At 42.2% G+C, this 26,962-nt stretch overlaps 1 protein-coding gene across 5 annotated transcripts in view; it reads left to right on the top strand.

The window, feature by feature from the left end:
* Positions 1 to 26,962, top strand: part of PANK1 (pantothenate kinase 1) — a 103,531-nt gene that overhangs the window by 50,743 nt on the left and 25,826 nt on the right. For 4 of the 5 annotated variants that reach the window (XM_049645397.1, XM_049645398.1, XM_049645393.1 and 1 more), the window contains one exon: positions 25,652 to 26,004. In XM_049645397.1, the coding sequence (XP_049501354.1) occupies positions 25,669 to 26,004 (336 nt within the window). In that variant the 5' untranslated portion in view covers positions 25,652 to 25,668. Of the gene's footprint in view, positions 1 to 1,898; positions 7,663 to 7,697; positions 10,051 to 25,651; positions 26,005 to 26,962 lie in introns of those variants that run through there. The other variant, XM_049645394.1, reaches the window with a different exon arrangement.

Raw genomic sequence — 26,962 nt, 5'->3', positions numbered from 1 at the left:
TGTACTTATTTTTGTTTTTCAGAATTGTTAGAAAATTACCTTCTTTATGGACTTGATATTGATTACTTATGATTTATTAACCTGTTTTACTTCTTTTGAAACCACATTTTAGTTATTTCTCTGATCTATGTTTACAAATCGTAGGACAGTTTGCAATGTAAATAGCTAAAGTGTATCAAAAGAGAACTGTTTTGAGTTTTTGTGTAGTATAGCTAGCCTAAATGGTCTGTGAGGGTATATAACACCTTTAGAAATAATTTTTGAGGAATTAAAAGTACTCTTTCTTAATAATAGGTTGGAGGCAGAGAAAAAATAATTTTGAGGCTTCACTTGAGCTTGCAAACCCACAAGGATTTTTTTTAAGTTTTTAATTATTTTTTAAACGCTTATTTATTTTTGAGAGACAGAGAGACAGAGCACGGGCGGGGGAGGAACAGACACACACACACACACACACACACACACACACACACACAGAATCCCAAGCAGGCTCCAGGTTTGAACTGTGAACACAGAGCTCCATAAGGGTCTCGAACCCACGGACCTGAGCTGAAGTCAGATGCTTAACTGACTGAACCACCCAGGCGCCCCAACAATTATTATTTTAGAATACAAGAAAATATAACTTTATGCCTCTGTATTTGGTGTCAGAAATTAAAGTGGTTTGTATTTTTTACAAAAATTAAAACCTTAGCTATTTTACGTCCAGTGACCATGATACTTAACTTTTAAACTTTTAAAAGGGATTCATCAAAATTTACTTTTCATTATCCTACCACGTTTTCATTTCTCAAATTTGAACAAGCATTTCTGAAATAAATTTTACATGTTCTGAGTGGCATCTGCTGTGTTCACTACCAAAAGTTCTCAGTGAAAACTAGGGCAACATCTTTAAGCCTTGCCTATTAATGTTTAGGTATTTTTTTATAAAAAAAAGATAGTGCTCGGTCAATTCATATTTAGATTCTCTAATCTAATCTAATCTAATCTATATCTTAGATATACTAAGAGTTAACTATATCCCCATTTTCTAACGATTGATAGACTTTATGTGAGCAACTATTACAAAGAGTATTTGGGTGCTTTAAATAAAATGCAGGGGTATTGTTGTCGGTGGAAGCATTGAAGCTGAACAAATAATTCCTATTTATCAGTTTACAACGTCAAACAACCTGCTTCCATCTAAACCAGAGGTGTGTTGAAGACAGCCAGATCTCAGTGCTCTCAGATAGGCACTTGGAATGCTTATGTGAGTGGGTGTGTTTCTATTTGGTAATATCGTGGATAGAGTGCAATACACATAGAAATACTTAACGTTTGAAAACGATGAATGCAATGAAACAAACAATTCAGTAGTTTCTGATTGTTTTAAAATTTTAAATCTCAACGCAGGAACTCTTTACAAGCTTGTAAGCTAAACATCAGACCAGTGGTAGGTTAATTTTGCTGAACCAGGAGAGGGGAGTGTTGTCCACTTTTTATCGAAAGTACTGTCACCTCACCACTTGTCCTTGGAAAGCTTTTGTAAGACTGCTTCATCGGTCTTCCTTGGTTACTTCACCTACCTCTGCTATTTAGCTGTGTAGCCTCAACCAAGTTACTAGCTCTCATGTTGAGACACTGGAGTTGGCTAGGTGGTCTTAAAGTGTTGTTCCTTGTGTCTTCCAAATTCTGATACTTCAGAGCTATGACTTCTATGCTAGTTATCCACTTTGCCACACGACTTAGCGTTTAATTGGGTTTCTTCCTCCTCCTCCTCTTCTTCTTCTTCTTCTTCTTCTTCTTCTTCTTCTCCTCCTCCTCCTCCTCCTCCTCCTCTTCCTCCTCCTTCTCCTTCTCCTCCTCCTCTTCCTCCTCCTCCTCCATTCTCCTCCTCCTCCTTCTCCTCCTCCTCTTCCTCCTCCTCCTCCTCCATTCTCCTTCTCCTCCTTCTCCTTTTCTTCTTCTTCTTCTTCTTCTTCTTCTTCTTCTTCTTCTTCTTTGTGCCAATTGTTCCCTGTGTGTTGTCTTATTTCCTCAATTAGGTTAGAAGTCTGATTGCAGATGATATAGTTTTTTCTCTTATGCCTTGCACCTCAGGTCCATGAACATTTGACTGATGTCACAGGAGAAAAGGTACAAGTGACATTATCACCACCTCATTGAGATAGTCATTTCCATCCATAAGGTAGACTTTGGCAAAATCTCTTCACTGGAATTTCCATAGAGTATCAACTGGGAGATTCTTTTGATCTGCTCCTTGATGATTTGATTCTTTGAAGCATGCATAAGTAGCACCTTACTGAGTCAGCTCACTTCCCAAGTATTTTCAAACTAATGATAGTCCTAATAAAATGCTGTGAGGGTCTAATGTGTTGTAAATGGAGGGCTTTAGTTTGGATAGCCGCTGGATGGCCTAGGGCCAATTATTCACCTATGTGTCAGTTCCAGGATGGAGATAATCATACTACTCATTGGGTTGATATGAGAATTAAATTAGATAATGTATATAGAAAGAAGCTAGATCCCTGCTTGGCATATAGCATTTATTCAGTAAATGCCAGCTCTCATCACCCCCATACAGAATACTGTCCACTGTTAATCCAAAGGACAGGACAATTGAGCTGCCAGAGATTGACTTCCTTAAAAACAAACAAAACAAAACAAAAAACAGGCTTAGAATAAGAAAGACCAAAATGTTTTATTTAATTAGCTATAACACTCTTAGTCCTTCAATTATTTTTTTCCCCTTCCCCAATACAAATAGTGGATAATAGAAAACTGTAGAGAAAAAGCAGGAAAAAGTACTTACAGTCCCATCACTTAGAGAAAACAACTGTTTACAATGTGCCATATTTTACAGGTAATTTGAGATCATACTAAGATGAGATTTTGCTAGCTTTTGTTTTTAAAAGTTTTAGCATAAGCATTTTCTTATGGCATTAAAACTTTTTTTTTTTTTTTAATTTTAGAGAGATAGGGAATCTCAAGCAGGCTCTATGCTCAGTATGAAGCCCCATGCAGGCCTCGATCCCACGACCCTGGGATCATGACCTGAGCCGAAATCGAGAGTCAGACACTCAACTGACTGAGCCACCCAGGCACCCCAAAACATCATTTAAAAAAAATTTTTTTTTATGTTTATTTATTTTTGAGAGACAAAGAGAGACAGAGCACAAGTGGGGGAGGGGCAGAGAGAGAAGGAGACACAGAATCCAAAGCAGGCTCCAGGCTCCGAGCTGACAGCACAGAGCCCGACATGGGACTTGAACTCACAACCGTGAGGTTGTGAGATCACAACCTGAGCCGAAGTCGGTTGCTCAACAGACTGAGCCACCCAGGTGCCCCAAAACATCATTTTTTTTTTGTTTTATTTTGTTTTATTTATTTATTTTTTTTTTTTTCAAAACATCATTTTTTAAATGGTTGTATTATATCCCCAAGAATTTATTTAACCTTTCTCTGGAAGCTTTAGGCTGCAGCAAGGGGTCTCTACATCATAAACATTGCTGTAGCAACAACTTCATGTGTAACTCTTTTTTCTTTTTTTTTAATAAAGATTTTTCTTAAGTTTATTTATTTTGAGAGAGAGAGAAGGATCTGGGGAGGGGCAGAGAGAGAAAGAGAGGGAGAGAGAATCCCAATCAGGCTCCGCCCTGTCAGTGCAGAGCCCGACTGGGGACTCAAATGGGCTCAAACTCACCAACAGTGAGATCATCACCTGAGTCAAAATCAAGAGCCGAACACTGAACCAACTGAGCCACCCGCGTGCCCTTGTCCGTGACTCTTTCTTAAGTTATTGTTGATGAGATGGGTCGACACATACTTTTTGGAAGAGGAACCAAAACAGCACAAAGTAGTATTTAGATGTTTCCTTGAAATGCTGGATATTTTAGACCACAAGGACACTGTTAGATGAGCCACCCTGGTGGAGTGAGGAGAGAAATGCAAAGGAGATTGTTGGAGTCACCAAACACTATGCTGCAGAAAGGCAAGTATTTGGGCATCCTCAGAAGACTGGAGGATCAGTGCTGCCCTCTCCCTTCCCTCCTCTGTTGCTTGGCAACAAGCAGAAATAAAGACTGGATCAGGGAGGGCAGCCTCCTGTGGGGTGGGCATTCTGGCTTCTCAAATCATTTAGATAGGATGCTACGAGCAGAAAATGGGTGAAAATCCATTGCACCCATAACATACTCGTAGGTACAAACCAAAGAAACCTAAATCTGTCACCCGTTTCAGCTAGCCAGCATGGTGAAAGTATGAGGCCTCAATTTTCCAAACATTGGGGTATTTAGCTTTGGCATTTGGGCTTTCCACTTCCTATGAGAAAAACCAGGATAAAAAAGATCATAGAATTTTCTGGTTGTATCTACACAGAGGGTAGATATATATGCTTTTTTTTTTTTTTTTTTTTTTTTTGTAAAAAAACTGTACTCAGTACTTCTACATGGATGGGAAGCATTGCAAATTCAAGAACACAAGACCGAAATGGAAAGCAAGGGCACACTGTAGTATTCCTACCATGTGGGACGTGGTCAGAGTCCCAAGTTTGCTCATGAAGTTATGAATTGTGCAATGCACATTTAAACCGAAGATTAAGACTTTAAGACCCAAGTGGCCTGCATCTAAGTGGTTAAGTCAGGTATCAGAATGTGTTAGGCATGTGAACACTTTTCCTCAAAAGACCAGTAAGTGAATTTCAACCTTAATACGAAGGATATTTTGCTTGGCACAGTAACCAAAGATGGAAAGGGTGCTGTTAATGTTTAGCATGTGGGGCATTTAACAAGTGAATAAAACAAAACCCATCATGGTTTTGGAAATAGAATTAGTAGAGAAACAAAGGAGTACTGGTTTTAATTGACAGGTTTTGGGGGTTTGTTTTTGTGATAGCTTGACTTGTGTGTAGGTGTGTGTGAGTGGCTTTAATACAAACCAATTGCCTTGAAAGTAAAAATAAATCAAGGTTTGACTTCTATGATATTTAATTACATGTGCTTTAGCTTTAATAAGTAAGCCAGTATTCACCTTGGGATGGCAGTATTCTGAATCAGATACAGAAACTGTTCAGTGTACCCAATGTGGCGCACAGAATTTCTCAGAAGACCTTTTCTGTAGGTGATGGAGCTATCCAGTGTGGTCTCTCATTACTTAATTCATGACATCTCTTAGATGCTTAGACTTGGCTAATCATATGTGTGTGTATGGGTGGGTGTGTGTGTGTGTTCGTATTCTCCTTGGGAATACATTTGAAAATAACCGATGATTCGAAGGGGTGAGGTAATGTTATTTTTAGAGGCAGTTACATCAAAATAATGATCTGGACCTCCAGCAGGTTTCTCGTTTGGAAAGAGGACAGAAAAACTTATGACCATAGTGAGTACTTAACAGTAGTCACTTCCAGTAGAGTAGCTGTTATTGAGCAACAGCTGTGTACATATTGTTCTGTACGTGTTTTTATGAAAGCATGCACATTACCAACCCCACTGTCCATTTTACAGATGGAGAGAGAGAGGCTCAGAGAAGTGAGGTATCCTGCCCCAAAGCCTTTATGTAGTCCGTGAATGACCAGGCCAAAATTCAGACCCAAGTCTAAGTCCATTGCCAGCTAGCTGGCTCTCTTTTCTGCCCTGATAAACTTATTATTTATGTTGGGAAAAGGAAGTGTGTTCTGTAAAACTTTAAGAAGAGATGAGTGTATGCAATCTGTGCACCTTGGGCGAAAAGCTCATCCATGTGCCTGTGGAAGTAACAGCGGCCAACATTAAAGGGCACTTACTATGTGCAGACACTAAGCTAAACACTTTATATGGATTATCTCAGCAAACGCTCGCAGTACCCTGTGAGTTGGGTACTGCTATAGATTGAACATTGTGTCCCCCACCAAACTCATATATTGACATTCTAACCCCCAAGGTGGTGTTATTAGGAGGTGGGGCCCTTGGGAGGTGATTAGGTCATGAGGGTAGAGCACTTATGATTGGGATTAGTGTCCTTATAAAAGACCCCAGAGAGCTAGAACCCCCATCCCCACTTCTGCCGTGTGAGGGGACAGCAAAAAGATAGCCATCTAGGAGGCAGGCTCTTGCCAGGCGCTGAATCCACCAGTACCTTGATCTTGGATTCCAGAATTGTGAGAAATAAATTTCTGTTGTTTATAAGATACTGAGACTATGGTAAGACAAATCATATGATCTTCCCTCGGCAGGTGAAGAAACTGAAGGATAGCACAAAGGCTTGGGGCAAAACTGTCTGAGTTCAGATTTTGACTCTGCTGGGCTAGACTTGGGTAGTGTTCTGTAGTGGAAAGAGCTTTGAAGCCACCAGACCTGAATTCAGAGCCTCACTGTGCCATTACTAACAGTGTCACCTTCAGGCGAGATCCTTAACTTCTCCATTAGAGATAATGGCGTCCATCTTACTGGTTGTGAGGACCAAAGGCAGAAAATGGAGATAAGTTGTAAAACAGAGTGACTGGACCCTGCTACGTGCACAGTAAAAGATATTTTACTTGGCAACACAAGCAGGACATTTAATATTAATATTACTGCTGTTACTTAGTCACAGAGGCTTTCAAAACTTTGTGAAATCTCAGGATTTCCATGAACTCATCTTGCCCCAACTGAGACTGGGCTTCATTCAAGGTATCTTCCAACCTGACCCAACATCACATCCTGAATGGAAGTGCCCTAATTCTGACGTTTCTAGAGGCAAGACACATGGCCTGTGTCGCAATTCTTGACCTCATTGTCAACTTTCATAAGTTGCCCCACTGCAACTCCTGAGATGTACAGCATGACCTGTCTGAGGGTGATTTTGGCAACTTGGTGACTAAGAAGACTGTCATTTGTTTTACTGTTAATCTAGTGTCAGGACAAAGTTGGGTTTGTTTTTTTTTTAATGTTTATTTACTTTTGAGAGAGAGAGAGAGAGAGAGATACAGAGTGCGAGTAAGGGAGGGGCAGAGAGAGAGAGGGAGACACAGAATCCGAAGCAGGCTCCAGGCTCTGAGCTATCGGCACAGAGCCCGATGAGGGGCTTGAATTCACGAACCGTGAGATCGTGACCTGAGACACTTAACCGACTGAGCCACCCAGGCACCCTAGGACAAAGTTATTTCTAAAAAAGGAAGTTTCTTCCTTTGATCTTTACGGTTTGCTATGTCAGCCCCTGAGTGAAGCAGATAATGCACACAAGAGAAAAGGATTAGGAAAGTGAGCACCTTTCCTTTATGAAAGCTGCAGGAATCAAACAAGGCTGCAGAATTCAGAACGGATGCTACTTCTTAGGCCTTCTTTTTACCCACAGCCTAGCAAACCTTGTTCTGACAGATGAGGAGATGGATATTTCTGGGCACTTGTTGCCTTCGAGACCAGCACGTGAACCTTCTGGAATGCCTGGCCCTGACTCAACGCTGAATCTGGGCCACTGGGTCTTTAGCTAGTGCCTCTGGACAGACTGAACTTACGTGAATCTCTGTGAGCTGTGGCCAGCCTGGGCAGTGCCAGTTGCTAGGAATCCTCTGGGCCTTCTGGACAAACAATTCCTTTACAGCCTGAGGTAGGCAGTCCAGGAGGGAACGAGGCAGGGGTGGATTTGTGTGACTTCAAGCTTGGTATGGGTCCACAGTGTAATGAGGCTTCCGGCAAAACATAAGCACCCAATAAATGTTAGCTGTCATGGGTGGTGGTGTTAGATGCCCTTCCTTACACTATAAGGTGGTGGTGTTAGATGCCCTTCCTTACTTACACTTACTCCTATAACTTCTGCCTTGACCCTACAGTGTATCCAATCTCTCTTCTGCACGACAGCTCCTTAGACATTTAAAGACAGCTATTTAACTGGACTTTTCCATGGCGTCCTGCCCTCTGAAAAACGAAGACCCACACACTCACCTGCCAGACTTCATCATCCTTGTGAGCCAGTACTGGTTGTGTTGAGTTGCCAAGGTATTAAAGCTTAGATGGGAGAATGGCCTCTTGGGGTTGTCATAAAAGGGATCAGGTAAATACTGACCTGGGTGACCTTGAACGCCAAGATTTAATAAGCCTGTATGTCCCACAGGGGCTAATCATTTTTTTTTTAATCTTTTAAAAATGTTTATTTTTTTCATTTTGAGAGAGAGGGAGGGCAAGGGAGGGGCAGAGAGAGAGAGAGAGACTGGGAGTGAGAGAGGATCCCAAGCAGTCTCCATGCTCTCAGAGTAGAACTCGACTCAGGGCTCAATCTCACAAACCGTGAGATGGTGACCTGGGCCGAAATCAAGAGTCAGATGCTTAACTGACTGAGCCACCCAGGTGCCCTGGAGCTAACCAGTTTTTATTCCTGTGGGCCACGCACTGTGCTAGACTCTGCATGGGATACTCGGCTTCATGTGATTCCAAGCTGGAGTGTAGCCTGAAGCCAGTTGCCTGGCTTGATTTTACTCAAATCTATGGCATTTCCAAGTCCCTAAACTCTGTGCGTGTAAGTCAGTGGACTTGAACAAGTTGAGGCTGTCTGTTTGCCATCCATACTTTCCCAACTACCAGTGTTTGATGAAAAACATCTAAAAACATGCTACATATTTGGGAGAAGGAAGGTAATATCAGTTTGGTCAAGGAGATACCACATCCTACCTTTTATGGAAGATTTTTACTATGAGGAAGTGGCCCAAATGTGATTTATTCTTTGGAGTGACTGCATGATATATCGTCAACACTTTTAAAGAGTGGTAAGGGGTATCGTGAATAATTATGCCAGGACCACAGGCATAAACTGGGATCATCCTAGGAAAACCACAAGTTCCCTTAATTTGATGGGGCCAGCTCCTCCGTGCTCAGGGGAGCTGGTCGTACACATTTCTTCCTAACTCTGCATCCTATGTCCTGGTGTTGGCAGCTTGAAATTGGCTACAGTGAGTGTATTTGCCCTATGGAAATTGGCAAACGCTAAAAATCAAGGTTTTCTTCTTAGGCAGCCAGTTGCTAAACATTTACCAGTACGTCACTGACTAGAATACAGGTCATGGGTCACACAGAGGAAAGTCCCAGACAGCATCAGTAATACGAGCTGAATAATTAAAGCCTTTGATTCAGAGAATGGGAGAAAAAGACTGACATGTCCTTTGCTAAGTAGGAAAATGCCAGAAGGTGAGGAGTTAGACAAAAGAACTTCATTCTCAGGAAAGAAAGTATTCCACACATATTTGAGGGCCCGCTATGTTTTAAGGGTAGAATTTAGAATCACATTGTTGTCTGCCTCTCTTTCTCCCTCCTAAATTCCTACCCCAAATACCGTTGGGTTCAGTGCCAGATCACCCAGTAGGGAGAACAAGCAGGTGTTAGTGTACCAACAACGCAGCAGGAGAGAAGAAAGAAAGAAAGAAAGAAGAAAATAATATACATGACTTTATGTATATATACATGCATGCACCAGAGTACTAACTACAGGAGAACCATAACTTTAGGCTTCTTCTTTACACTCATTTTATGATTCACTCCTGTTTTTATGTTGAATGACTTGAGTTGTTTTGAGCTACATGTTCGTTACATGTGGACTGGGCAACACCAATAGTTTTCCTGTAAATAGGTGTAAATCTAGCCCCAGTGAACCTTGCACCTTTCTAGGGTGATTTATAATTAATTTACTGTTGGTGAAATGGCAGGGTGGAGTTGCCAGAGGATCTCCATTTCATGTTTTTGGTTAGGGCGGGCAGGCTGAAATTTGTCCCAGCCAAAAGGGAAGGGAGGTTGTTTGTTTGTTTCCAGAGGCAGGATCTATGGGGCAAAAAAAGGGACTTCCCCAGTTCATTCCCATTAGATTTTTACTCCAAAGGCAACCCGTGATGCCCCACTGTCCTCTCACTGTCTTGCATGAGTATTTGGAGAGTGTTGGGATTGTAAAGAAATCTTTTTACTTGGGAAAACTTCAAATGTTATATAAAGCCAGAGTGTGCATCAAATAACTGCCTATCACTCATCACTCAGCCTATCTTTCCACTCATGTCCAATCTTATTTTTTCTGTTACATCCAAACCTCCCCTTTCAAACTGGATGATTTGCAGCAAGTCTCAGATATCTCAGTTTAATGGTAAGTGTTTTTATATGTGTTTCTAAAAGATAAAAACTCTTTTTAAGAGCATAACCATAATCTGTTAATTGCTGGAAAAAGTTAACAATGTATTATTTTCAGTTGAAGCTATATAGTATTTTATGATGCACAGTTAGAGGAATAAATTCAGTTATCTAACTACGGTTAAAATCGTTGCATCCTGTTTGTTGATAGATAGATGAAAATCTGATATTGTGTTTCCTAGGAGGATTTAGTTTGGGGTTTTTTTTGGTATGTTTTTGTTTGTTTGTTTGTTTGTTTTGCCAGTACCTGCCACTGCCTGTTTATGATTAATTTTTAACCATATCTTCATGGTCTGAGATTTGAAACTTCATTCTCATAATGAAATAACCATGTGCCAAAAAAGGCGCTTTGGAATCATCCCAGAATCACTGGACTAGAAGTGATTTGTATCTCCCATGTAGTTTCTGTCTTGAGAGGGAGAGACTGGGAACAGGATTAAAAGAATTCCGCCTCTGCAGTCACTAGGGTGGGAACAGGCAAGCTAGCACTCATTCTGAAGACACCTGGGAAGGAGGACTGGGCTCAGACTGGAAGTCTGGGGGTACTGGATTCAAGGTTGAACGTGGAGTTTACAGGAGGTTACCAGGAGGGGTATTGCTGAAATTTGTGAGATTTGCCGTTCCTTCATTTCAAATGAACCACAAGAACAAAGAAAAAGATCCTGAATCTCTCTAATATCACTCTTGTCTGTCAAGCGTTTTTGAGGATCAAACCACTTCAACATCAGTGAGTTCTTATCTGTATAACTGCCAGGATTGCCTTACTCTTGGCAGTTTTATGAGTCTTTCAGTTTTATGCAAAATGTGCTCCAGATGCATTTTATACTTCCTTGCCTTCTTGGACAGAATACTGAGTATCGTGATATTTTCTAATAATTTAGGGATATGACTAATATCTGGTTTTATACTGGGCTGTAGAAGTCACGGCGTGCGAATGGTCGCTCTTTTGTTTTTTAGTCAACGGATACTTGTTAGGCACCAGCTGCATACAGATGAAACTTTTTAAAAGGGTCCACGTATTTAATTCAAAATTCTTTAAAAATATTTTTCTCTATTGAAAAGCCATAACTGAAACGCATGTTGAAAACCCCGTAACTAATGTTTGGGTGAGTGCCTTAACTTCTCGGCCTCAGTTCTGTCATCTGTAAAGTGGGCATAAATAAGAATGCCTACCTCGTTGGGTTCTGAGAATTAAATTAAACATTGCATGTAAAGCTTCTAGCACACACTCTGGCACATGGTAAGCCCTTAATGTTAGTCGGTACAGTGCTGCTGCTGGATTAACCCATTTTTTGTAGACGTTAGAAGAAGCTTCTTCTGGATTCTTTTTTTTTTCAATTTTTTAACGTTTATTGATTTTTGAGAGATAGAGGGAGACAGAGCATGAGTGGGGGAGGGGCAGAGAGAGAGGGAGACACAGAATCCGAAGCAGGCTCCAGGCTCCGAGCTGTCAGCACAGAGCCCGATGCGGGGCCGGAACTCACAGAGGGCTAGATCATGACCGGATGCTCAACCAACTGAGCCACCCAGGTGCCCCATTTTTTCTGAATTCTTATAAGCAGAGCATTGATTGGCAAGTTTATAGCTCTGAAGTCTTTTAAAAAGTTTGGCCTGGGCACGTATATCCACATAAAATTGCACAAGCTAATATACCACCTCCGTACACGTGTACCACACTCAGTTACATTCTAGGCAAGGCTTAGTTAGGCATATTTGCTTTGCAAATGCTCTCACTCTGGCATAGGTCAGTTATACAATAACAAGTAAATGAATAACCCCATCAAGTTTAGAGTTTTAGCACTTATTATAAGGTTTAGAGGCTTTTGTTTGATTTTTATATTTATTACAAGCAAACTGAGGAGCCGTTAGTTATTTTTAGCGTTCAGCTTTTTGGTGAAACATTTTCAGTAAATCTGTCCAAGCTACTGAATCAGTTTTGATTCCAGAAATCCCCGGATTGCAAGGAAAGCTGTTCAGAAAACAGTTAGGATTTGCACCTACTCCCTGTGAGTCAAACTTGTCTCCATATTGCGCAATCCAGACAAAGTACAAAAATAAATTGGGTGCTGAAGTTTATGAGACTGCGGCTGTCATCCCTAAGTGACAACTGTCCAGCCTTTACACATCAAAACAGTGTTGGTCTCATAGATGGACTTTGCATTAAATGTGTACTATTTTTTCTAAAATGAGCCAATGTTAAGTAAGGTGTTGCTTTTATCTCTTCCTTCTGTGAGTTCCATAGTTAAGATGCAATAAAAAATTCCAGGGCTAAGTTGTTTGAAAATCTTACCTGAATGATAGAGAAGGGCACTCTGTCCCCAAACTAATTGGCACCAGATAAACAGAATACTTTGAATGCTCATGTTTATATTTTTAAAGTTTTCACCTCTTTTTCCAGTTAGATATTACATCTAGCTGTGCCTTGGATAAAAATTGTTACAGTAAAAGAAAACATTTAATACTAATTACAGTGACTGTCACCTCTGGAAACTTGCCAGCAATAAGCCAGAAGGCAGCTGAGAACCTGGTAAGGAAGCAAACACGTCTGAGCAACCAAAATCAGTGTTGGGAAATAAATAAAATTGGAGACGCTTTTGCATTCTACATTTAGTGTACTTCCTGTGCTCTCTCTGAGTCTGTTTACTCTTACTAAAGGCGCAGTGTTAACAGACATGAATTTTCTGGTTTCTCTGCATTCATATATAGCAGGTTTGGGGTAGATGTACTGCAGTAACACTGATAGCAGCAGGAAATTAACAGGATTAGCCTAAAAGCAAGACATAGAAAGCCATAATAGAGACAAAAGAATACTTAAACCCTAGTAGCCTTGGAAGCAGAGAGAGGTTCATGTGGTTCTGAGGGCATCACTATATAGTGGGCACAAAAATTGACCCTCATATGCCCATCAGTCATCAGGAAGATCTAAAATTTTCTTGTGCTTATTTTCTTTAAAAATATGGGAAAATCTGTAGAAAGACTTTTTTCAAAAGCAATTATAATTTGGCATTTCTATTTTAAAAGTTATCTATGAAATGAAGGGTTTAGGTCAGAGCTTTATATATGCATGAAATCTGCTTTATTAAGATAGAATGCACATGCAATTCACCCACTTAACGTGTACAGTTAGGTGGGTTTGAGTGTATTCGCAGAGTGCAACCATTACCACAATCAATTTTAGAATACTCCGTCACCCCCTTACAAAACCTTATTTAGCAGTCACTCCTTTTTGCCCCCACAACTCCTGAAACCGGGCAACCACTGATATTTCGGTCTCTACAGATTTACCTATTGTGGACAGTTCATATATTGGAATCATACTATCTGTGCTTTTCTGTGATTGGCTCCTTTTATGGAGCATAGTGTTTTCAAGGTTCATTTATGTCTTAACGTATATGAGCATTTAATTCTTTTTTATTGCCAAATAATACTTCATAGCCTGGAGACAGCATGGGTTATTAATCCATTCATCAGTTGATGGACATTTGGGGTGTTTCCACTGCTATGAACATTTGTGTACAACTTTGTATGGGGACAGGTTTTCACTTCTCTTGGGTATGTACCCGAGAGTGAACTTGCTAGATCACATACAAACTCACGTTTAACCTCCTGCAGAACTGCCAGACTGTTTTCCAAAGTGACTGCACTATTTTATTTTATTTTTTTAATATTAAGCTCTTTTTATTTTTTAATCTTTTAATGCGTATTTATTTTTGAGAGAGAGAGAGAGAGAGAGAAAGCGTGAGTGGGGGAGGGACAGAGAGTGGGAGACACGGAATTCGAAGCAGGCTCCAGGCTCTGAGCTGTCAGCACAGAGCCTGATGCAGGGATCGAATCCATGAACTAGGAGATCATAACCTGAGTGGAAGTCAGACGCTTAACCAGCTGAGCCGCCCAGGTGCCCCTGCACTATTTTATATCCCCACCAGTGGTGTATGAGGGCCACAGTTTCTTCACGTCCTCACCAACACTTGTTATTTTCTGTTTTTTAAATTATAGTCACTCTAGTGGGTTCAAAGTGGTATCTCATCGTGGTTTTGATATGCATTTCCCTAAAAGATCTCTTATGTCCCTCCAACGCTAACATCAAGTGATTTTATTGTTTTTTTTTTAGTTAAAAAAATTTTTTTTAATGTTTATTTATTTTTGAGAGAGAGAGACAGAGTGTGAGCCGGGGAGGGGCAGAGAGAGACTGAGACACAGAATCTGAAGCAGGCTCCAGGCCCTGAGCTGTCAGCACAGAGCCCGATGCTGGGCTCGAACCCACGAACTGGGAGACCATGACCTGAGCTGAAGTCAGACGCTTAACCGACTGAGCCATCGAGGCACCCCTAACATCCAGTGATTTTAAACTTTTTGTAGGTTTGAGTGTCATCTCCAATTTAATTACAAGGTTCTCGAATGGCCAGGAAGTGTCAGGCTTTACTTTGTGATGGTTATTGAACCTAAGAGGGAACCCTGCTTAGAGCTGCCATTCATAAATACTAAAAGACTGTTTTAAAGATTTAATTTTTTAAAAGTAATCTCTCTACACCCAAGCTGGGGCTCGAAGTTACAACCCCAAGATCGAGTCACATGCTCTACCGACTTAGCCAGCCAGGCGCCCCCTAAAGGATTGTTTTAATTAAGTGAGGTCTGGTCCTCGAATAATGTGGATTTCACTCCTAGCAGTTTTCACTCGTTCCTGGTTGTTCTTGATTAACAATCGGTCCTTGCAGACTGGAAAGCAAGTGCCAAGAGGGCAGGTACATTGCCGTATCCCGGCTCTGTGCCACGGTGACTTTCACTGGCATAAACATGTGTTCATGAATCACTGGGTCCATAAGCATGTGGTTGTTCTCAGATTATTTGAAGAGGGACTTGTGACCCCCTCTTTCTTCCAGCTTGCAGCGCCATGTGAGCAGTTGGCACGCCTTTTCTCAGTCCCCCCACCCCCAACATCCCCCAGCTCGACTTTAAAGATCTGCCAGGCTCTTGCCATCGAGCTAAAATACATGAACAAAGCCCATTTCTGGTAAACCTGTTGTTCCACCCGGTGGTGCCACTTGGCAATGCTGTTCTCCCCAAAGCCTTAATTAACCACTCCCTGGTATTAAATCGTCAGTAGATCCCTGGAGTAAGTAAGCACACTCTGGTGGCTTGTCAAGACAGAAAGCTAAACCTCTTGGTGGTTTAAACCGGGATTTGTTTAAGCAGGTAATGAGATTGCCATCTTGAGCTTCAGTGCAGGACGTTAGGTAGCTGGAGGAGCCATTCCTGGGTGGACGCTCGGGTCTATTCTGGGTGCTGAAATGATCACACTGGAGCCAATCTTGAGTGGCCCCCAAGAGCCACTGTATGCTTGTCCCTTGGCATGTGTCTGCAGAGTCCAAACTACGGAATCTTCTTCCAGGGACCGTACTTCTGATGATGAAGGTGGCATAATCAAAGCCGAGGACTACGTGGAAGGTTGATACTCACCTTCTGTTCCCTCTAGATTGGGCAGGACAGACAGGTTCTTGGTGAGAAATAGGGACAATGACCTTAACTGTCTGTAATTGTATTTCTGCCACCCCCCCCCCACTTCCTCAGCCTCACAAGATGACTGCAGGATGGGAAACAGTTCTCATCTGTCTATTATTTCCCCTCCTTATGACCTGGGACAGAAATCCAGGGCTTGACTGTGAGGGTGACAGGAACAAAATGAGCTCGGTGGTCGCTAGAGTGACATCCCTTTGTCTACTCTGATTTTCTCTCGTAAGAGTGGCAGGGAAAGCTCTCGGACCTTGGGAACAAAACTGCACCTCCCTGAGCTGCTCAGGGCCTTAAGGAAGAGACCCAAGGAAAAGGCTTTTTAACCTCACGGGTTTGACCTTTTGGGTCCCTTCACCTCTAGCTTCATCTTGCCCCTGCTTCCTGCTGGCCGAGGTCCAAGCTAAGACAAGCTAAGAATACATTTATGGGTGACACCAGAATGGCCCCCTGCAAGAGCTTTTTTTTTTACCGCCTCTCAAATCTTAACCTAAAAAAAAAGTAACATAGCTTTCATGTTGGTGTTTCTGTTTGTTGTTCTGATTTCACGTGGTTGTCTGTGTCAAGGTCAACCACATGGGTTGCAAATCAAAGAACATCTGCCTGCCTGACCTAAATACACCGGTACTGTTGCCTGAGCTGACTTCCTTATGGAGAAATGCATGGTTACCTTAAAAATGGGAGTCGCTGGGAGAGAGGAGCACATTGCCAAAACTTAATCATATGTGGAACGTTTCTAAACCCACGGCCAGGGGCTTTCGTTGTGGATGGATGATACGTGGAAATCCAAAAGCTGTATTTAAAATTAAATACTGCGGCACTCATGTTATAAATTGCCTGTAAATAATTCCATTAACAAGCAGTTAGATACGTTCAGGTCCTTCTGTTTCCAGAATGGGAACCTCTTCCAGGTCATTACCAGGCACCACCCCGGGGTTCCTCCTTAGAGCTCCCTCACAGTTACAAGCAAGAGTAGCCCATTCAAACTCTGATCTCTCACTTTTAAACTGTGGTCCAGCTACTTACAGCACTCATTTTGATTCAATGAGAACAGTGGTTTTGAACTTGGCCAGTGAGAATTACAGGTCCCCCTCGTTGAAAATATTTTCTCCAGTCCCGCTGCATCCCAATCTCCAGGCCACGGCCTGGGAGTTCATATTTTTAACAAGTGCCTTAGGCAGTTTTTATAATGAGGCAAATTTGAGAACGAATGTGGTTGAATATAGCCTGTCATTTTTAAATAAATGTAATTTAAACAGTTAACTTTAAAATTTAGTGCACTCTGGGGCACCTGGCTGGCTCAGTCAGTAGAGCACGTGATTTGTAATCTCAGGGTTGTGACTTCAAGCCCCATGTTGGGCAGGGAGCCTACTTTAAAAACAAAAATAAAAATAAAATTTGGTTGCATGAAGTACTAAAATGAAGTTGCTTTAAGGAAATAAAATTGTAAACAATCCATAGGAATCCAGTTCAAATTGCAAATGCAAAGCAGACTTTGGTCTGATGTCTTGTCAGTTCTGACCTGGGACTGGGTGTGGAGCAAAATGTAAATAAACACAGACTAACTCTCGTGGACTCCTGACACTTTATGGGTTCCTTCCTGAATAAAAAAAAAATTTTAAGTTATAATTTTCAACTCTGTTGGTAGAAAGATGAATGTGTTGAGATGCCATGTGACCACATTTTCTTCGACCTGAAAGTTTGTATGTTTTCTTCTAATTTTAAAAGAAATTACAGTATTTTCATTCGTGAGTGCCCAAAAAGATCGCAGGCCCTAGACACGGAGCCTGTCGTGTGTCACAGACCATGGGCCTGCATGGCGGAGTTGGTGAAATCGGGCCTTAGTTCTGGTGGCTGATGTGATAATACTTATGCCTGCCTCAAAAGTGCTGGAAGGAATTCCTGCTATTCTTTCTCCCTCTCGCAGATGAGAATATGATCGGCATTTTTTTTTTCTTTAAATCAGCCTTCTTGTTCCCAGCCCACGTGCCAAGGAGAAAGTTGACAGGAATCGGAGGCCATGTGCCAGTGGAAGGAAGGTTTTTGTCACACGTGGATGTGTGACCTTTCCCACCACGATCCTTTCCCCCAAACATTCCTCTGCCCCCGAAGTGTGTTTTGAATTGCCGACTTTAACTTACAGGTGTTGCGCTGACAGTAAATCAGGTGCGTAAATCAGGACTCTTCCTACCCTAAACTCCCACCTGAGGGATGTCCAGTATCTAACTGGTTAAGCAACTTTGCTCAGGCTTTCCTTGTCATTGATCGCCTGTGTCGAATGGATTTCAGTAGCAGGCATGATATGGGCAGGGTACTGCCTGAGCAGGGGAGGGGCTGTTGAGATGGGGAATGTAGGCACACTCTTTCCCATGGGCGGGACCACATCTGCCATCGGTGCATTGAAGCAAATAAAACATTTTTTTTTCTTTTGCATTTTTATAGTGCAGTTTTTGAGAATTCTAAAGTAACTCTGATTATTAAGATTAAATGTATTATTGTAAATAATTGAAAAGCATCTTCAGAAAAAACAGAAGAAGAAAAAAATCCACCCTCCTCCATGACCCAGAGATAACAGCTGTTAATATTTCAGCCTGAAGTTTCTAGTCTTGTTTTCTGTGCACAAAGAGCTGTTGAATTTTTATCCAAAATAGTAATCATACACGCGTCCCAGTTAATCACCTGCCCTTTCACCGAACGACATACAATGAACATGCTCCTCACATCATTAAATGCCGTCCTACAAAATGGTGGCCTTTTTTCCCTTTGTGTGAATGGACAATCATTTATTTAATTTACCTACCTACTCTGTAATTTTGGACAGTAATTAATTTTCTAGTTATTAGTGGTAAAAGTTCAGTGATTTTTTTAAGATAAATTTTTGAATGCGTGCATAACTATGTCTTTAGGGTAAAGCAGAACTGATGTATTAAAGAATGCAAGAATCTGGAGCTTTTTAATAGGTATTTCCAAAACCCCCCGTGGAAAGATTGCACTAGTTTACATTCCCGTTGGTACTCTATAAGTTCTTGTGTCCTTGTACACTTGCCAACCCTGGGGATTGCCATGTGACTAAAATTCAAACTAAAGGAATCTGGTGTGCATTAATTTGCAAGAAACCGTGACTCAAGTTTCTTTGCACAGAATATTTAATGTTTAGCAGATTGCTCTATGTGCAATAATTACAGGTTCCTTTACAGTGTTATGGAAACCCTTTTATTAAATTTTACATGTATCACTTTCTTCAAGGTCCTTAAATAGTTCTTAGGTTTTCAACTCTTCCATTATATGCAGTTAAAAGTGTGGTTTTGGAGGGCTTTGTGTGTGTGTTTAGGATGGTGGGATGTGAGAAGTGGACAGAACTTCAGTAATCAGTGAGCCCATCTCTGCCTTACAGCTTAGTCAATGGCTCAAGGAAGAAACTTGCCCACGATCATCCTATCTGTGGGGGTGCTGTCATTTCAAGTGACAAGCCACTTAACTTGGACAAGCCTTGCAAAATGGGGAGCTTGCTAGCTCATGAAACTGAAAACGGGTTCTGAAGCTACTGTGATTGACCTTGGACAATTCCTTGATCTTTTCTGAGCCATAATTTTCTTATCTGTAAACAGGATGTTGGACTCGACCTAAGGTCCCTTTCACCTCTTCAAGTTAAATGTTTCTATGAATATATCAGCAAAGATTACATTATAGTACCAACTACATTTAGACATGGTGAAGGGAAAGCTAGCCCTCAAAGAACAAATACTTTAAGAAATACAATTCTATTACACACTCGGATCTAGATTAACAGTTTTTGTTTGTTAACATGTAGAGGTCCTTAAGCAACTTCAACGTAATTAGTATTCACGTAGCGTCCATATCAGTGCCTTAAAAGTCTTTTCTTTTTTCTGATTACACAATACTCAGATATCTTTTCTACCCATTAATTTGTTCAACAAATCTATTCACAAACAGTGGGAAAAGAAATTCAGTCCTTCTATTCACAATTATTTCATCCAATTCCAGCTTGGTGGAACCTCAAGAAATGTGTTCAACTGTGCAGGACAGCAACTGGTTGCTAAGTCAAACCTGTGCCCAAAGGAGTTACTCTTACATACAGGAAGAAATATTGGTATTAGTGAACTTTGCCTCACCAAGAACACCTTAAAGCTCTGGCTGTTGTTCAAGAGGAGGTAGATTTTCTAGTATCAGGCTCCCTTAGCCCTTTAACATAGTTTCTCTGACCTTTTCTGCATTGTGGTTGTTGGGGTTTTTGTTTTTTGTTTGCGGGGATGGCGGTGGGGGGTGGGGGGAGTCTTTGCTCCTTGATGCTATTTGGTCACTGTATAAGGTCATTGTGTAACCCTTGACATTTACTACAGGAAGCATAGGTGTCTCTCAGAGACTATTCTAGTGCTCCAAAAACGTCTCTAAGAAACAGGCTTTGTTTCAAAGCCATTGATGACCAATAAAACTTGTAAATATTTTCACTACAGTATTTGGAATACAGATTCATTTCACAGTTTTAAATTACTACCAGAGTGCCAATCTTGGTTTGTGTTTTTAGAAATTTTTAGACAGAGATAAATACAACAGGACCTACATACCTTTTTATTAACACCCAGCTACCACATGTTTATCGGCGATACTGGCAGTCCCTGGATCTGGTTCTGCAGGAGAAGGAGGGTTGGGGGGGGGGGCCGGGGGGCGGGGGCGGATTTTGACTTAGAGTATATCAGTGAGGATATGCAAATCATTCTGCATAACAGCCCTTAAATCCCAGTGCCTTAAAACAACAAAGGTTTATTTCTCATTCACACTATAAGCCCATCAAGGAGGTGGTTCGGGCTCCATTCTGGCTCCCGCTCCCCCTGACCCATCATTATCTTGGATCTTGCTGGACATGGTAACAGAGAAAGAGCTCTGAAGGGTCTCACCCCGGCCGTAAGTGCTCTTGCCTGGAAGTGATGTACCCTATGTCCATGCACAACTCGCTGACTAGATGAGGCACATTGCCCAGCTCAGTTATAAAATGTCCGGGGGCTGCAGTCTCACCCCATGAGGCTAAAAGGGAGAGAACTGGAAATATTTGGCCAGCAGCACTAGTGACTATCACAATTTACTTTTCTGATTACCAAATAGCTGGCTTGCTCTCCGAAACCGCAGGTGAAATACAGCCATTCACACTCCAGAGCAGACAACCCTGTAGCCTCACCCAGTCGTGGCATCTGGATGATGTGCGGTAGGATCTAAGTGAGGGGGTGATACAAAGTTGTTTTGACATCAACTCCAGAGGTGGGTCCTCTTGAGCTAGAGACTTCTGAACTCAAAGAGTCCAGTTACCTGCTGTGCCCCCTCCCCCACATTGTATGTGAATATGTAACGGTGAAAAAAAGATTGGAAACCTCAATATACACTCTTGTTCAGAAAGGAGGTGAATGGGAGACATCCATTCATTGGTCCTCAATCATTCTAAACTGCTGAAGCAATTCTGAAATCCATCTGGTGACCAGTATATAGAGGGTGTTCTCTGGGGTCCTGATTGTTGTCTCGGGAAGGGGCTCCCCAATCCATTGCTTCAGGTCTTGGTTTTTCCCAATAACCTCCTTGATCACAACTAAAGTAAGACGGAAGAATATGCCCTCCATAGGAGCTGAGCAGCTCTCCCAGCAGACTTTAGAGGGTTGGGGGACTCAAGTGTTCAGCTTTTGGTTTCTCTGGCAGTACGACTCTTTTCAAAAGGAAATCAGTTTCCTATCTATTTAGCTCTAGTTTATTTCCATATGCCAAGCCCTCAGCCCTTGGCATGCTTCTGTTCACTGTATGCCTTTGTGGTTTTGCTCCCAACCTTTCTTTATTAACTTAATTGGTGATACTTTGAGCCTGTCAGCCTTTGGTTGGGAAGCCACACCTCTGGTCTCTTTTTCCCTGAGGTATTCTAATTGAAAGAATGAACTAAGGAGCCATGACGTCAACTGCTGCCGACACTCTGTAACCCTTTCAGAGTGTTAAGATTGAGCGTGATAGCCCTTCTCTTTCACCCCAAAGCTAAGTGCTAATTGACCTCTTCCATGCAAAGACTTTTTCTCATTTCATTGTTTATCTCTTGGGAAAGAGAAACGGCTGCTTTTTCCAACCCTGTGAGTCTGACTTAATAGACTTGATTCCCTTTTCTTTTGGTTTGTAAACCAGTCAATTACTTTCTAAGCACATCTCTCTCTCTCTCTCTCTCTCTCTCTCTCTCTCTCTCTCTCTTTCTCTCTCTCTCTCTCAAAAATGAGTAAAGGGGCGCCTGGGTGGCTCGGTCGGTTAAGCGTCCGACTTCGGCTCAGGTCATGATCTCACTGCCCGTGAGTTCGAGCCCCGTGTCGGGCTCTGTGCTGACCGCTCAGAGCCTGAGGCCTGTTTCGGATTCTGTGTCTCCCTCTCTCTCTGCCCCTCCCCTGTTCATGCTCTGTCTCTCTCTGTCTCAAAAATAAATAAACGTTGAAAAAAAAATTTTTTTTTAAATAAAAAAAAAATGAGTAAACAACACACATAAACAGAAAAGACATGAACATAGGTAAATGAAAGCAATTTCTCTTGCCATGTAAACTAGTACAGTATTCTGATCTCTATTCCCTTACCTCAAGCAAAACTGCTGATACAACATTTAACGGAATTTTCAGAGCTCTACACTTTTTTCCACCATTCTGTTGAGTGGCCAGCAAAAGCTTTGAAATGAGCAGGAGGTGAGGCAAGAGGAAAGTAGCAGGATTCTAAATAACATATGAAATGTTTAGGTCCCCTGTCACGTTTTTTAAAAGTAAGACCTCTTTGCGGATGCTTGTACTTACCAGCATCCACAAAGGACCACGGAGGGACCCCTCATCGCAGAGGGCTGGGGGCAGCTGTGGCTTCGTGAATCCTGGATTTCTACTACAGAACTAGGTTATTTTCTGGGTTTCACACAGCGTGTTCTGTCCATCCTGTGCTGGGAAGTCTCCTATTTTTCACTGTCACTGAATTATTCTTATGTTCTTTTTTACTTCTGCATGTACCGAAATGTCTGAGTGTAGAATTTTCTCCATCCCCTCCCCCAGTCTCTAGCTTCCACCCATACAACCTGCTTACCTCTGCCACCTCCTAAAGGTATTAACAACCTGGAGGGATTGATAGCCTTCTATATCTTTCAGCAGATATATAATCATATAATCATAAACCTATGGGTCTCCTTTTCACCTGCCTTCTTTCCTGCCTTCCTTCCCTCCCCCTTTTTTTTCAAACCAAATTATTTACACTTCTGGCTATCTCTTACCTTTCTCATTAACAGAAGCTTAGGGCTATCTCTCCAGGCAGCTGGTATAGATCTCATTCATTCTTTTCGGTGGCTGTCCAGTATTCCATGATTTGGAAAGAATACACTGTGTTTTCCTGTTACTGGGTAGGCAATTTGTTTTCTGTTCTGTTTTTGTGTTTGTTTTAATTTGGCCACTGCAAAGGTTGCTGCAAGAATATTCTTATATCTATCCTCAAATGCTGGTGCTTTTTGAATACGGTCCAGGAGAGGGATTAGCTGGATTAAAAATGTACTAGTACTTTTCATTTTACTAGATGTTGCCACAGTGTTTCCAAATGAGTAGCCTAGCAAAGTTCCAGAATACCCTTCCCCCATCCTGTCCAGTGGTAGGTGTCTTTCCTACTATGAGAAGAAAGGATTATACCTGCAACACTGATTGCATAGTCCTGACACCTGTTGACACGGCACAAGTATTTCAGTGGAGGTTGAAATTAGGGCTCTGGTCAGCCTACGTGGTTGGGGTGGTTGCGATTTTATTATACTTCTGAAAGAATCTGTAGGAAGTTTGTAGTAGGAAGAGAACTGGAGACCATTATACTGCAATCCACTCCCTCCACAGATGCTGGAAATGAGATCTTAGAGAGGTGGAGGGAGTGACAGTGAGCTGGTTACTGGCTCCTGCGTATGGGAAGCAGTTGTGAATCCTGATTTGAGGCTTTCCCTATTACCTATACTGACAGCGAGTTTTAGAGACCAGACCAAGAAACGTCACCTGTGAGTTGAACTGACCAGTGGTGATGAACTGTTTCCGGTTTTCTGTGATCTGCCGGGACAAGCGTTTGCTTTGCAAACTTCCGTAATTATCACAGGACTTGGTCTTGTCACCTCGGTCTTGTCAGTGGAATCTGCTGCTCTTAGTCTTTGGGCGAGTTTGGGGTATCATTTTTCATACTGTTAAGGGTTAGTGCTTCCAAGTGTGGAACAGCCGGCTTGGATTACAGCTAAAATGACAGCAGCGAAGCACTGGAGAGAAAATCGCACGTGCAGGGATGGCTTCCTGCTGTGTTCCTCTCCTTCCACCCTCCCCAGCCTACTGATGTCAAGGGCAAAGTAGTAGGGCAGCCCAGAAAAAACAACTTCTGTGGGTCTCACTTATGCTCCTGGCAATGTGACCTCTGGGTGTGGCATGCACAACCTGACCAGGGCTCATATGGATGTTCTCTAGGGCGGAATAAAATCAACTTATTGAAAGAAGTCATTGTATCTCCCTGTATCTTTTTTTAAATTTTAATTTAATTTAATTTATTTTAAGAGATGAAGACAGTGCAAGTGGGGGAGGGGCAGAGAGAGAAGGAGAGAGAATCCCAAGCAGGCTCCGCACTGTCAGTACAGGGCCTGATGTGGGGCTCGAACTCAAAAACTGTGAGTTCATGACCTGAGCCAAACCCAAGCATCAGACGCTCAACCGACCGAGCCATTCCAGGCACCCCTGCTCCCTATATCTTTAAACTCAGTTTTAATATTACAGTTTCAGATTTAGTCCATGGAGTCTACTGATGGAAATGAAAAGGGAGACCCCAGATTTTGGAATCTCATTTGGGTTTGCTCTGTGTTCATTGCAGAGCATCTGACTGCACAGCGTTAACTTTCTACGCTGCCTCTGAATGAAGTTAGTCAGTTCAGGGAGCTCAGCCTGTTCTTTTCATAACAAAAATAATTATGATGGAGATTTGTTTTGTTATAGATAAACATCTCCAGGAGGCTTTATAGATATATACGTATACACACACACACACACACACACACACACACACACACACACACACCATCTCCTAAAGGCTTGCCTTAGGTTGCAGACCTGGTCAGGAGCTGTGCTCATTTGTGGGCTTGCCTGTCAGAGGCCATGGTTCTTCCAGTTTAGTGATTCCCAAGCCTGCAGATTGGAACCACTGGGGAACTTTCAAAAAATACTCATGCCCAGGTTGCAACCTTGAATTAAAGTCAGAACCTGTGAGAGAGGAGACCAGAATTGGGATGCTAAAGGTGAGTCTGACACACCGCTGGGTTGAGGACTCCTTAGCAGGCCATTTGAGATGAAGAGAGTGACTCTGCTTAATGAAGAAATGAGCTATAAGAGGAGTTATAACTTTTTAGAGTTCTGTCACCATAGGATCATCATCTCTCATCACCCACTTTCTCTCACTTTCTCCTTCCTGCCTATTCTGTAGATTAAAGCAGTGGAGTCGGCTCATGGAGGCAAAAATTGAATACTCTATCAGTTGTTACTGCAAAGTGCCCTAGGGGTGTGCCAAGTGGGTTAGAGACCATCACGCCTCGGGTACACCTGGCATAGCCAGTTTTTCCCCTGGCATTGGAACAGATCACTGTTTCTTTGACTGAGATTCTGATAAGAGAGCATTTGAGAGCCATGGTGCCTGCAAAAAGAAATCTTTAAATATTGGAATTGCGCTCGGCTTGGGGAGACACTCAAGCTCTGAGAAGCCCTGGGAATTGAGACGAGCCTAGGGGACTGCAACGTCTTAGTTCTCTTCTCAACCTCAGTTCTGAGGCACAGTCTGAGTGGACTATGGGCAGACACATGGGCACCACTCGAATGGTGGATTTCCCCTTGCCCGTCTCTTCTTTTAGGCACATCTGGTTGAATTCAGGTGGCTTGGATATTAAATGTACATTCAGATGTGACACCATCGCATTTCGTTATTGAATATTCAGAAATTGAACGTCTCTCCCAATGCATGGGATTCACCAGTACTATCTTTCTGTCCTCTAGCCTTCCCGTGGTTTGGGATGGACATCGGTGGAACGCTGGTTAAATTGGTCTACTTTGAGCCAAAGGATATTACAGCCGAAGAGGAGCAAGAGGAGGTAGAGAACCTGAAGAGCATCAGAAAGTATTTGACTTCCAATACGGCTTATGGGAAAACCGGGATCCGAGACGTCCATCTAGAACTGAAAAATCTGACCATGTGTGGGCGCAAAGGGAACCTGCACTTCATCCGGTTCCCCAGCTGTGCTATGCACAGGTTCATTCAGATGGGCAGCGAGAAGAACTTCTCCAGCCTCCACACCACGCTCTGTGCCACGGGAGGTGGGGCTTTCAAGTTCGAAAAGGACTTCAGAATGGTATGTCAGGTTTGTACATGCTAAACCACAAAACCACCTGGCTTCTCATATGGGAGAGCTAGACTACTAGTCTTGGGCTCTGGACAGGTTTACCTCACCTTGTCTGTGCCTCCGTTCCCTCCTGTAGATGAGTAGTTCCTACCTCCTAGGGTTGTTAAGGTTTCGATGAGACAGTAGTATGTCCCTGGCATTTAGTAAATGCTCGTAAATATTAGCTATTGTCATCATCTTTGCTACAGCTACTGTTGCACAATATGCCAAAGATGAGATTGTATCGATCCCTGTCCGAAGTATCTTTGACTTGTCCACAGACGCTTTTCACGGCGTCGCGAAAAGCATAAACACCATGCCGGTTTTCTAGCTAGAGAGACTGAGGCCTGCCAGAGAGGCTTTCTATACATCCTGCGAACATTTTTTACTGCCGTCTACCTATTATTTGCTCTGAGTGTCTTTTTTTTGTTTTGTGACTGTCACTCAGAAGTTTTGTCCGAGACAGAAATGAAACACCTGATACTATTTATAGGTGACTTCCTTTATTGGCGAGTAAGATTTGGGGAGCGTGATTTCACGTACTAAGAATAATGCTGTCTCCCAATGGGCAGTCCATACCAGCTCTGCGTTGCTCATTTACATTTGAGAAAACTGGCTAAATGGAGGACACGGATGAGTAAGATATCTCATGTTTCTCTTTCTTTAGCGATCTTTCAACAGCTGTGTGTTCCAATTTCCCCATCTCTGCAGTCAGGATAATCTCTATACCACCCAGCCTCAACCCGCACGGAACAAAAGGAGGATAAAGTGAAATAATGGATGTAGAAAGTAAAGAGAAAATCAGGGAAGCTAGGCTCGGCAGAAGTGACTGGACATTAGAGATGAAAGGGTTGGAAGACTTGGGGGCTAGTCTTGCCAGAAAGTTGAAAATGTAGTGAGATGAGTTACAAAATACACGTTTTCAAAG

This window comes from Panthera uncia, chromosome D2 (assembly GCF_023721935.1).
Source record: "Panthera uncia isolate 11264 chromosome D2, Puncia_PCG_1.0, whole genome shotgun sequence".
NCBI lineage: Eukaryota > Metazoa > Chordata > Mammalia > Carnivora > Felidae > Panthera > Panthera uncia.
This window is presented reverse-complemented; position numbering and strand designations above follow the sequence as displayed.